Source organism: Culex quinquefasciatus, chromosome 2 (assembly GCF_015732765.1).
Source record: "Culex quinquefasciatus strain JHB chromosome 2, VPISU_Cqui_1.0_pri_paternal, whole genome shotgun sequence".
Taxonomy (NCBI): Eukaryota; Metazoa; Arthropoda; class Insecta; order Diptera; family Culicidae; genus Culex; species Culex quinquefasciatus.
This window is the reverse complement of record NC_051862.1, coordinates 28,370,869-28,384,342: the sequence shown is the minus strand read 5'-3', so window position 1 is coordinate 28,384,342 and position 13,474 is coordinate 28,370,869. Positions and strand designations below refer to the sequence as shown.

At 30.8% G+C, this 13,474-nt stretch overlaps 1 protein-coding gene across 5 annotated transcripts in view; it reads right to left on the bottom strand.

Moving 5' to 3' along the window:
• Nucleotides 1-13,474, bottom strand: part of LOC119767949 (insulin-like receptor) — a 263,166-nt gene that overhangs the window by 69,517 nt on the left and 180,175 nt on the right. For all 5 annotated transcript variants that reach the window (XM_038258020.1, XM_038258017.1, XM_038258018.1 and 2 more), the window contains one exon: nucleotides 8,949-9,077. In XM_038258020.1, the coding sequence (XP_038113948.1) occupies nucleotides 8,949-9,077 (129 nt within the window). The remainder of the gene's footprint in view (nucleotides 1-8,948; nucleotides 9,078-13,474) is intronic.

The window sequence follows — 13,474 nt, the reverse complement described above, 5'->3', positions numbered from 1 at the left end:
TTGTGTCTTCCATCATTGGAAAACCGCTCGTAAAACCCACAATTTTTAAATTTCAGATTTGTAGCCATGGGGTCGGAGACGAACATTTTATTTTTCGATTCACAATTTTCGACCCGTAAATGTGGTCAAAGCCATTTTTAGAGGTATTTTTTGGACTATTTTACAGATGAGCATTTCTCTACGAAATCGGTCTTTTTTCTTAAATTTTAATTTTTGTATTTTTTAATCCGACTGAAACTTTTTTGGTGCCTTCAGTAAGCCATTTTGCATCATTAGTTTGTCCATATAATTTTCCATGCAAATTTGGCAGCTGGTCATACAAAAATGATGTATGAAAATTCAAAAATCTGTAGCTTTTGAAGGAATTTTTTGATCGATTTGTTGTCTTCGGCAAAGTTGTAGGTATGGATACGAACTACACTGGAAAAAAAAATGATACGAGATAAAAAAATTTTGGTGATTTTTGCCTTTCTTACTAAAGAAAGGTATAGGTTTTACTTTAAGCCAGGACGTCATTTCCAGCTTCGTAAATATGTCGATTCAGCATGAATTTTAAACCGAAAAATCGCTAAAAAATCACACTGCATCGATTTTCGACGCTTCGTCGCCAAGTCGACAAGTTGTCAAGTTGAGCTTCGAATACTGGCGCGAGAATGCTGGCGCATATGTTTTGGCTCGGCTTATACTCGTTCGTAGTACACAGCAAAAAATTCGCTGGTAAAATCGCATGCAAAAGCATGCACATCACCTTCGTCAAAAAAGACACTTAATATCACACGCTGCATGTACATTTTTTGTAAACACAAAAAAAAGTTGCAACCGACGGGACTCAAACCCAGCACCTACAGTAAGGACTGGCGCCTTAGCCCGCTCAGCCATCAGACCGGTGAAAAATGGGAAGGATAAACGTATATATGAGCTTGATATTTCGGTCAAGTAGGTTTCCCATACTGATGAGCTACATATTTCAGGGTGTAATATTACACAGTATTTCATAAAATATTGCAAAATTTATATTACACCCAGGCCTTTTACACGCAGCTGGATTACTACTTTATTTGCTGTGTAGCTTGTCTACCGATGTTTCCTTCAACATGTCAGATATCGTAGCTTTTCGGTTTCTTTTGCTCTGTCCTTTTTTGCATAACTGTCCAATGTTTATGCAAAAACTTTTTTGACATAGGACATTCATCCGGGTACAATCAATTTGTTTCCCGTATGCTCCTAAAATCGCCTTTAAGTAGGCTTCATTTGTCGTGTCGTTTTATTTAACAGAGTTCATTGGATTCCAATAGGAGCTTTCGAAGCTTCTAAGCTTTATATCGTTTTCAAAGTTTTCAATGCTCGCGACGCCATCTACCTAAGGTATTGCGATTGAGTGTGTAGTGGTGAGGTTGTAAAAATATCTATCTCTGACTCTCTCACTTTCGTAGACGCTGAATGGCAAGCTTCCCACTGTGCGGTTAACTCGGTTTTGCTTTACGCCTGCTTTGTTCGGTTTTTGGGCTCGTACCAAAACTAGAAAACCAAAACCGCGATGTGTGTCGTCACTTGCGCATTGGAAGCTAAGAATTTGTACGATTAAAAATATTCGATAGGTGAAAATTGCATTTTCAATTTCTTTTAGAAAACACATCATTAATAATACCTTGCTTTCATCATAAGATTTTTTGTATCAAGTCGATGTTGTGAATTGAGAGATGTTATATTCTTTAGTAAGAAAGGCTCTATCTCACCCCTGGTGGGATTAAATCGGGTTTTTATTTAACTTTTTGTCACTAAAACTTAATTTGCAAAAAAAAACACTATTTTTATTTTTTTATTTTTTGATATGTTTTAGAGGACATCAAATGCCATCTTTTCAGAAATTTCCAGGTTGTGCAAAAAATCTTTCACCGAGTTAAACATTTTCTAATCAATACTGATTTAAAAAAATCGAAATGTTGGTCGCAAAAATTTTTCAACTTCATTTTTAGATGTAAAACCAAATTTGCAGTCAAAAAGTACTTTAGTGAAATTTTGATAAAGTGCACCGTTTTCAAGTTAAACCCATTTTTAGGTGACTTTTTTGAAAAAAGTCGCAGTTTTTCATTTTTTTTAAATTGGTGCACATGTTTGCCCACTTTTGGAAAAAAAGGGCGTAATATTAAATGTTTGACCCTTTTGAAATGCTAGTCTTGGTTTAAAATTTTTGAGAATATTTTTTTCGAAAAGATCGGAAAATTTCACAAATGTTTCATATTTAAACATTGAAAATCGGACAATAAGTTGCTGAGATATCGACATTAGAAAATGGTGTGTTGTTTGGGTGAGACTTAGAAAACATCAATTTTCCTGTTTATAAACCTTTGCATGGCAATATCTCAGCAACTAAGGGTCGTATCATCAAAGTTCAAAAATGCAAAATATAGAGAATTTCTCAGCTTTTCAAAAATTTGTACAAATTTGTATGGAAAATTATATGGACAAACTAATGATGCAAAATGGTTTCTTTGGGCATACCGAAGGCACCAAAAAAGTTTCAGTCGGATTAAAAAATACAAAAATTAAAATTTAAGAAAAAAGACCGATTTCGTAGAGAATTGCTTCAAACAACAACTTTATTGCAAAAATGCATAAAATAATCAATTTTGCTACTTTTACAATAATAGAAGATTAAATTTGAAAAAAGGTACACTTCAATAAATAAAAATCATATGATATTGATGCAGAGAAAAATCTTAACATTTTTTCTTGAAAAAATAATGAAATCTTCACAAAATATTGTATTTCAACGATCATTTAAATTTTCATTTTAATATTTTTTTCCGGCTATGCCTGGTAAATGGGAAACAAAGTTAAATTAAAATATTAATAAGGCTTGAAATTTGATTTCAGACATTATGATGCATCAACAGATCTTAAATCATCTAAGAATTTTGTCTAAAGATATGGTGGACCAAAATTGTTAAATATGCAAAAATCTAAAAACTTCATATTTCATAATTTAAAAAAAAAAACATGTTGTCAATACTCAACAATAATAAAATGTCGTTTTCAATAAAAATCAGTCACATAAGAATTCGAATTTCAACCATCAATTAGAAAAAAAAAAATCAAAAACAAAAGTTTTTTTTCGATTTCAAAAAACCAAATGTGCGTGCATAAAAATTTTTTGACGATTTTTTGAATCAACTTTTTCATGTTCCATTAACTTAAAATAGTTAAAGGAACATAAAATTTGAAGTTAAGCGCTCAAGAAGAATTGTGTATATTTGATTTAAAATCTGTAAATAGAATTGATAAATTCTTGAATAACTAAAAAATATATTTTGGGTTTGTTTGGGAATCAAGATATTTCTTAAAATTATGTAAAAAATTATAAAATCACGACTTTTTCCCGACATTCTCGATTTCCCAACCTGAGTGAATACCTTGACCTTTTATTCCAAATTTGATATAAAGAATCTTTTGGTTCTTCCAAGTACAGCAGGGGTGACCAAAGTATGGCCCGCGGACCCATTTTGAATGATCATGTAAAATGGCCCGTTGACCGCTTGTTAAGTGATTTTATACTTTTTAAAAATTAAGGTTTTTTCAAACTGTTATGTGCTAATCTTTTTTATTTTTTGTTAGTAAAAAAACTTATCAATTTATCAATATTTTGATGCCTAATTCATTCAAAAAATCTTATAATTAAAACAATTTTACACGTTTCAATGTGAGTGAAACTAGTAAATATCGTCAAAACTTTCTTCAAATATTTTTGGTAATATGAAAAATTGTTCAAATTTGACTTAGGTAGAATTCTGTAATAGTTGCAAAAATATAAGTTTTTGCAATTCCGTCGTGAAACTATTTACTTTTCCTGTCATTCTTGAACGACGAAATAGCCTATTTTTCTGTACCAAAAATAACAGAATCGAATAGCAACACTTTTCAAAATAAATGCTGAAAAGTTTTACTTTTCAGCACTCAAATGGGTGCTGAAAAGTTTAACTTTTCAGCACTTGTTTCGAAAAGTAACACTTTTCAAAAAAAATTTGATTTAAACGATTTATTGACAAAATTCATGAAAATTTGTCATAAAATTTCACTCAGTGTGTGTTTTTTGGAATTGCAAAAAATGTTGTATGGAACTCGTTGCAAAACTTGATTTTTTCAGCACTCTTCGTATTTATCCAACTCGGTGAACCTCGTTGGATAAATGTACGACTCGTGCTGAAAAAATCCTCTTTTTGCTACTTGTTGCATAAACTACTATTTCTTTATTAATTTGCAAGTCATAACGACCCTTTTATGAACTGACCCACAAACTTACATTGCACTTCCTTTGGGATTCGAACTCATTACAGTTAGATAACGAATCTGATTGACTACCAACTGATACAGGCAGACAAAATGTGGAAATCAGAGGATCAAGTTTGTTGCAAATATTTTACAAAGCTTTCATCGATCAACCCACCCCTCCCCCATTATTAAAAAAATGGCTCGAAAAACCAGAAGCAAAATAATATTTTCAAAAAACTTCAAAACCTAAAAAAATGAAATTTAAGTGGAATCAGCATTCCTTTGCATTTAGAATCATTTGAGCATGTTTGTGATTATTAAAAATTATTTGAATTTTAGTGAATTTTCGATGAAATAAATAAATGTTTGTTTCGCTAAATATTTTTTTTTTTTTCAAATCTTATTTTTTTAAATATTGATTACAGTTTAACTATACGGAAGCTTAAAAAATTTTCTTAAATTTTTTTTTTCATTGAAATGTTAAGATGAATTGTTTAACATGTAATGTCACTATTTTCGAAATATTAAAACTAAACTTTATTTTTTTTTTTAAACACAAGTACATTCAGCTAATTTTTTTTTCTTCAAATACCTGAAACAATAAAATCAACAATACCGATAGAAAACCGTTATTTTGTGGTTTCTATTATTTTGAATCGTAATTTTTTTATGACAACAGAAATTAAAACATTTAAATTAAAATAACCATATTGATTTTTTTAATATTTAAATTTTTCTGTAAATTTGGCCCGCAAGCTCATTTGAGTTTCAAATTTGGCCCGGCCTCCAAAAACTTTGAGCACCCCTGAAATACAGTATTATTATGTATTAAATATCAAACATAAATAAAAACTAAACTTATTTTCTGTTTAAAAATGCCGATGTCCTCTTTTGTAAAAAGCTCGCCTAGACTTTAAAATATAAAAACATAAATAGATTTATTTCAGCAACACACTCTTTGGGTCTTTTCTCTTAAAAACGTTTGTATCCAAGTTTGAATCTTATTTGTCGAAAAGACAAAACAGTGTCGAAAAGTATTACTTTTCAATACCAGAGCTGAAAAGTTGAACTTTTTAGCACTCAAATAGTTACTGAGCTAGTAGTTAATCCAACAAGTGGCAAAAAGAAGGTTTTTTCAGCACGAGTCGTACATTTATCTAATGAGGTCTACCGAGTTGAGAGGAAATGAGAGGAAAAGTAAGCAGTCCCACAAGGGATTTTCAGGGAAACTCAAAAAACAATTAATTTCAAAAACAAGAGTTTACTAACAATCCCAATTTCCCCCGCTCGAATGCGGTCATCGCACTATGGGGTATTTCCATATAAGCGAGCGGCCAAAAATATTTTTTTGCTTTTTTGTGTTGTTTGTACTTAGTATAATGAAAACAAATGAAATTTGATATTTTTCCAAAAAAAAAGTTTAATTTTCGATTTTTTCATATATTTGAGGCCACATGCATTAAAGTGGTGAATTTTAATATTCTTGCTCTGTCTATTTGATGTACGGAATGGTGTTTATGTTAAAGTTTCTGATTTACGTTCAATCTCCCTCCCCCTTTTCTTGAGTTAAAATCCACCTCTCTTTGAAGAAACCCCCCCCCCCCTCCCCATCCAATTAAAATTTGATTTTTGCGGTGTTTTAGAATTTTAGACGGTTTATTTTATGGAACATTGTATGGATTCTCGTCCACGTTTTTGGTTGATCCACTTGCAAAATTTACGTTTTCCACGATAAATTCTTCTAAATCAAAATCACTATGTAACCGATTGTCGTTAGATTACTTAAATATGAACTTCTTCTATGGGCTTTTGTATACCTCGTTTTGAAGCTACAGAACAACGTGCGTAGTTTTTCCTCTGTGGTTTTTCCCGAGTTGATCATGTGATGGTTCTGCAATGTTGTAATTTTACAAATATACTCGAACGCAGTTCTCACGTTTTCAGAATAGTGCTTCGTTATATCGTACAGGGACACTACGGTATTATTATCCATACTTTCAAAAGAACACAACAACGAACTGATATGAATATTCGACGAATCGTTTCTGTAAAATACTTAGAATAGGAATTTCTAATTTTATTAAACGTACTTAGGGTACCAACAAAGTCATGAATATCAAATCAATTTCAAAACATACATAGCAGGTACGTCATTTCTGCCTCCGCAGGTAAATAATGTGATTTTAACCAAGCGTATACGCGAAATCATTAATTTCCTTGCATGAATCAAAATGTTCAAAATGGCATAACTCAAAAAGTGCACATAAGTGCACTTTGAAATTTGGAGACAAGTAAGGACATGGTTCAAATCTTAAGCTGCAAAATTTTCAGATCGCACAAATGCACACAAAAAAAGTACTCCATTAACAAAGTTGAAAAAAACTAAATTTTGAATAAAAATCCATCTTTTTTGATTTTTATTATTTTTTTAGCCTGTAAAAGTGTGTTTTGTAAAATATAATTGAAAAGTTGAATCAATTACCTTTCTGAATATATATATAATGATGCAGGAAAAAATACATAAACAGCTACACAGTACAACTATGAAAAATAATCATTTTTTTGTCAAAAAACATGTTTTTTCTTACCATTTTCGCCTTTGAAGGTCTGCAATTCAGTGAATTTTGAACCTACAACTTTCAAACTCCGGATTTTTCTTAGTTAGAATGTTTATTTTCGAAAAAAAATACCAAAAAAATAATTAGAGTATGTCGGTTTTTCGATTTATGGCCGCCTGAAACCCCATAGTGCATCGGTTCCTTCGCGGGTAGGTGGAGCGCGAATTCCACCCCCGGGGGCTAGCTGACTGGCTGGTGTCATTTTGGATGACGCCAGCCAACCCGAGCGCCACCATCAATGATCGTAGTAACCATGCCCATAAATGTCCCCCGTCGTCCGTCCGTTTGTCAACAAATTTGGAACCCGGGCCGGAATTGGGGGGGGGGGGCATAAAAGGAACCCCAATTTGGTCATCGGCTCTGAAACCTAATCGTAGTACACACAAAAAAATGTTTCTGAATGTTACATCATTTATGATGTAACACTTTTGCACGTCATTAAACATTTAAATTTAAATGTAATTTGATGTAAATTTGCAACAAATTATACGTAAAAACATGATTTTACGTGTGATTCAACCGTTTACGTCGAATCTCAAGTTTACATCAACTGAGTTTACATGTGATTCATTTTTTCCGTGTCGAGTAAATTCACAGATTTTTTTCTGTGTAGGCTAAGAATGTGTGTGTGTGCGGCGGGGTAGATTCCATTTCCTATTTCGCAGTCGACTGAAGAAAAAAGAGTTGAAATTGCAGTCATCACAACCGCTGCGCGCGGTTGTACTCATTGTTATTTATGAATGACAATTGTGCCGCGACAGCGGCCCATTCATTAATTTATTAAAATCGTGGGGTAATTTGACAGATGTTGGCCCAAGTCAAGTCAACAAGAGCTGCCGGCTTGGGGAGTAGGCGTCGACGACCCAAGTCGGCGGCATCCGGTCGCTTCTAGCTGTTGTGACAAGTCTCGCGGCCTACTACGACACTGCGTGGCAGTCGGTCGCTGTGAATGAAAGTCCGCGGAGATGGCCCACGCCAAGGTGCCGTTAGGCGGCCTTAACCCTTGACGAACTTTTTGGTTGGACGAGTGAAAATATTTTTCATCACTTACTTCATCGATAGTGAGAGAAAAAAATGTCAAAATATTTGGAGATGTTGCGGAGATTTTCCCTTGTCCTCTTAAAAAAGATGGAGCATCTACAATGCCCGTCATTACAGCCGAGGGTTAAGGGCATCCGTCTGGGCTGAAGTCATCGCGGGCACTGCCATTTTTGTGATGGTGCGAGGGTGTGACAACTGTCACACACAAACCTGTTGTCGTAGCCTGCTAATGTTGTTTTTGTTTTTCATTTTTTTTTTCTCTTTTCTGTGGTCGTCTGCTATGCTGGAGAGATTGTTTTGATTCAAATTGAGTACGCCTACGCGCCGGGTGCACATTTGGTAGTGCCTCCTACAACTGGCAGTAAGGTTGACTGACTTATTCACGGGCTGACTAACTGCCCGAACTGGGGCTAACTAGATGATGGAGGAGAAAGGCGAAGTATTGTTGTTGACTGTGTGTTCTGTGTGACGGCAATGAATGAAGCTATAACTTTTGTATGATGTCATAAGAATCTAAGTAAGTTTTTGAATTTTATTTAAAATATATTCGAAAAGCTTATTGTAATCAAATTTTGAAAATAAAAACTTTAGGAGTTTATGAAAAAACACTTTTTAAAATAGCAAAAACACTCCGCCTCGAACATAGTTCTACCCAGAAGAAACCTTTCAAAAACAACGCAAACTAACTAGTGACTTGTTAAAGCGAGAAAGCCACGGCGCTATTCGTAATAGAATTAAAGGCGCCCTACTTTAATGCTTTTTGCGCACTTGTCTATTTCGCGCTGTTCTGGCGTCACTGGCGTTTGTTCGCCATAATGTGAACAAAGACCGGAAAAAATATCAAAAAATATCATTTTTTTTGCAAAAGTGGTTTTAAAGAGTTTTAAAAACTCGTAGTTTGGATGTTAAATTTTAAATTTTTCAAAAATATTAGCAAAAATAATCAAAATCGTTAGTCAAAATCTGTACTTCAAAAATACCTTTAAAAAAATTCTAAAAAAAAACCTATTCAAAACTTACCTTTATGTAAATCTCCGACTGCGGCGCTATCGCGTCCCAGTCGACGGTGTTGGCGAAGCAGAGCTTGGGGTTCTTCTCGATCCGGACGCCCCCGCGCTGGATGTACATTAGCGAGGACAGGCCGACCTCCTGTAATGAGCAAAAGCGGAAAGGAAGTATGATTTAGTAAAAATGTCGATAAATTAGTACATAAAATTTTATATAGAAAAAAAAATTTAAGTGAAGCTGGTCAAACAAATCTTAAAATAAATATTTTTTTGCATTAAAAAAATAAAAATAGTGATAAAAAAAACTATTAAAAAGATAAGCTGATTTTCTATTCGAAAACAAGCCGTTATTTTGTTAAAAGTGTTGCCAGAGTAGTCATTAAGCAACTTTCAAAAAAATATAAAGAGAATGAAAGAGTTGTAAATTTTTAAAAGTCACGATTAATAACAAGAAAAAAATCGTATTTTATTCAGCCAGGGAGCTACTCACAAAAACTGTCATGTTAGGGAAGGCCTGATTTTATTCGAAAATGAGACGCTATTTCTTGGTAGTGTTGCTAAAGTATCTATCTTTTATATTGATTTAGTTTGAGATTCCTACCTGGAAAATGGAACCAAAAACAACTTAAGCAGTGCAATAATTTTGCAGGTGATTGTGATTATGAGTGACATTCTCAATAAAATTAGAAGAAAAGATTTGAAAAGTTGGCTTTGCATTGCTTGAGTTGAGTTCTTTCATAAAAGGGTTGCCAGTTTTTGAAAATTGATCAATTTGTTCTCAAGGTTTTTATTAACAATTATTTTTAAAAAACTAAGAACATTTCTGGAGTTTTTTTTTTGAAAAGGTCCTATAAACCAAATTTTCAATTTTTGCTTTTTGGGTGTTTTTAGAACCGCCTTGAGTCAGGGGTAATCAAAAACACCCAAAAAGCAAAAAAATAAAATTTGATTTATAGGACCTTTTAAAAAAAAAACTCCAGATTTGCAGCAGTCCTTTTCTACCAAATTCACGATTTCTGATTTTAAAAAATCACGTAAGTTCTCGTCACATCAAACAGGGTTGCCAGATTTACAACATAATTGAAAAACAAAAAAATAACAGAAAAACAGAATAGTCCAATTTTTGCTTTGAACTTAAATTAAAAAAGGAAGCGACTTTTTTCGGAATCTGAAAGAAAATCTTATTTTTTCTTGGAATAGCTATTGCGATGCATTGATGTTCCCTTTTATTAAGAGGTTAAGGGAAATTCTCTGAAGGCAAGCAAACAAACACTCGATTCTAATTCTACATTTTAACTGTTTCAAGGACGATTGAATAATTCAAAAAATCAAATGAAAGATTCAATGATTAAAAAATAAAAAAATAAAAAATGTAAAAATACAAAAATTTACAAATTAAAAATTCAAAAACTCAAAATTCCAATTTCAAAAATACATGAGTTTGAGTTTGAAACATTCAAAAATTTTAATATAATTATTAAATGTTTCAAAATTCAATTCTTGAAGGATAAAAGATTGAGGAATTAAAAGATTGAAAGATTCACAAATTCAAAATTTCAAAAGCTAAAAGATTGAAAGATTGAAAGATTGAAAGATTGAAAGATTGAAAGATTGAAAGATTGAAAGATTGAAATATTGAAAGATTGAAAGATTGAAAGATTGAAAGATTGAAAGATTGAAAGATTGAAAGATTGAAAGATTGAAAGATTGAAAGATTGAAAGATTGACAGATTGACAGAAAGATTGAAAGATTGAAAGATTGAAAGAATGAAAGATTGAAAGATTGAAAGATTGAAAGATTGAAAGATTGAAAGATTGAAAGATTGAAAGATTGAAAGATTGAAAGATTGAAAGATTGAAAGATTGAAAGATTAAAAGATTGAAAGATTGAAAGATTGAAAGATTGAAAGATTGAAAGATTGAAAGATTGAAAGATTAAAAGATTGAAAGATCGAAAAATTGAAAGATTGAAAGATTGAATAATTGAAAGATTGAAAGATTGAAAGATTGAAAGAGTGAAAGATTGAAAGATTGAAAGATTGAAATATTGAAAGATTGAAAGATTGAAAGATTGAAAGATTGAAAGATTGAATGATTGAATGATTGAATGATTGAATGATTGAATGATTGAATGATTGAATGATTGAATGATTGAATGATTGAATGATTGAATGATTGAATGATTGAATGATTGAATGATTGAAAGATTGAAAAATTCAAAGATTCAAAGATTCAGAGATTCAAAGATTTGTATTTTCAAAGATACAAGAAATTTGAAAGGTTTAAAGATTCAAGAAATTCAACCAACTGGAACAAATTTTCCAATTCGTGATAGAATCGTTTCGCAACTCGTTTGCTACCGAAAATATGAATTATTAAATTAAAAAAAAATGCTCTTCTGTTCATCGAGTTTTACCGATGACAATATAATCAACAAAATTTCACACCTTACTGATCACAATAAAACGCAACGATATCTGTATTAGCCGGTTGTGTTCATTCGACTTGTGAATTGCGAATTTTTTTCACGCATCAATGCACAATACCCGAAGAAAAAAAGCTTTCTCATCCGAGGCACCCGCAATCGGTATTATGAATTAATGATTTGTTTTACTAGCTCGAAATCACTTGTTTTGCACTGTTTGGCTTGTTTCACCTCACATTCAGCGACGGAAGTCGTTTGTCATTCTGTTCTCTTATAGTCCTAATAATTATCATCAAGTCATTATGGTTTTGAGGTAAAGAGATGAATTTAGACGCAAAAAGCTTGTGATCGAATCTCAAAGAATAATTTTTGTTTGTATTTGTAGGGAAGAGAATAATCGTCATTTTCGATTATTCTCTTCCCTCCAGTTAATTTTAGACCTAAAATGCGGTGCGTGATCGTAAATCACGTAAATTGGCAATAAAATCTGTTTTGGAGTTTTTCAAGAGGGCAAACACAACCATATCGCTCACTCTGTCTGACCTACGATGATGGTGATGAGATTAGGCCAAATATTTTGAGCCGTTTGTTTACTGTCAATAATGTTGGCTCGTCACGGCTTGGAATCATGTCAGAATTTGGTTTCCATTCGGTGGGTTAGATTGATGATTGAATCGAATATGTTGGAATTGGAATCGAATAAAAGAGTTGAAAAACTGGTTTCGAAATGAGACATTCCACTCTACTTTGATAGTGGTTTTTAATGGGCTACAATGGTGACTTGTGAAAAATCATCATATCTAGATTGACATTTGCGCGAGATTTGAATATTCCCTTTTTGATCTCAAAAGCAGCAATCTTTCAATCTATGAACCTTTGATTTTTTGAATTTTTGATATGTGATTCTGCAGGTCATAAATAAAAACAAATTAGCTTTTAAAACTAAGAAGACAACAACTTCTTGGGTTGCTATGCACCCTTAAGATTTTTAAGATTTTTAAGATTTTTAAGATTTTTAAGATTTTTAAGATTTTTAAGATTTTTAAGATTTTTAAGATTTTTAAGATTTTTAAGATTTTTAAGATTTTTAAGATGTTTAAGATTTTAAAGATTTTAAAGATTTTAAAGATTTTAAAGATTTTAAAGATTTTAAAGATTTTAAAGATTTTAAAGATTTTAAAGATTTTAAAGATTTTAAAGATTTTTAGATTTTTAAGATTTTTAAGATTTTTAAGATTTTTAAGATTTTTAAGATTTTTAAGATTTTTAAGATTTTTAAGATTTTTAAGATTTTTAAGATTTTTAGATTTTTAAGATTTTTAAGATTTTAAAGATTTTAAAGATTTTAAAGATTTTAAAGATTTTAAAGATTTTAAAGATTTTAAAGATTTTAAAGATTTTAAAGATTTTAAAGATTTTAAAGATTTTAAAGATTTTAAAGATTTTAAAGATTTTAAAGATTTTAAAGATTTTAAAGATTTTAAAGATTTTAAAGATTTTAAAGATTTTAAAGATTTTAAAGATTTTAAAGATTTTAAAGATTTTAAAGATTTTAAAGATTTTAAAGATTTTAAAGATTTTAAAGATTTTAAAGATTTTAAAGATTTTAAAGATTTTAAAGATTTTAAAGATTTTAAAGATTTTAAAGATTTTAAAGATTTTAAAGATTTTAAAGATTTTAAAGATTTTAAAGATTTTAAAGATTTTAAAGATTTTAAAGATTTTAAAGATTTTAAAGATTTTAAAGATTTTAAATTTTAAAGATTTTAAAGATTTTAAAGATTTTAAAGATTTTAAAGATTTTAAAGATTTTAAAGATTTTAAAGATTTTAAAGATTTTAAAGATTTTAAAGATTTTAAAGATTTTAAAGATATTTAATATTTTTAAGATTTATAAGAATTTTAAGATTTTTAAGATTCTTAAGATTTTTAATTTTTTTAAGATTTTCAAGATTTTTCATTTTTTTAATATTTTTTAGATTTTTAGGATTTTTAAGAATTTTTAAAGTTTTAAGATAGAATTTGTAGAATTTATAAATTTGCAAAATTTGTAGCATTTTTTTTTTGAATTTTAAGAATTTGCAGAACATGTAGAATATGTAGAATTTGTAAAA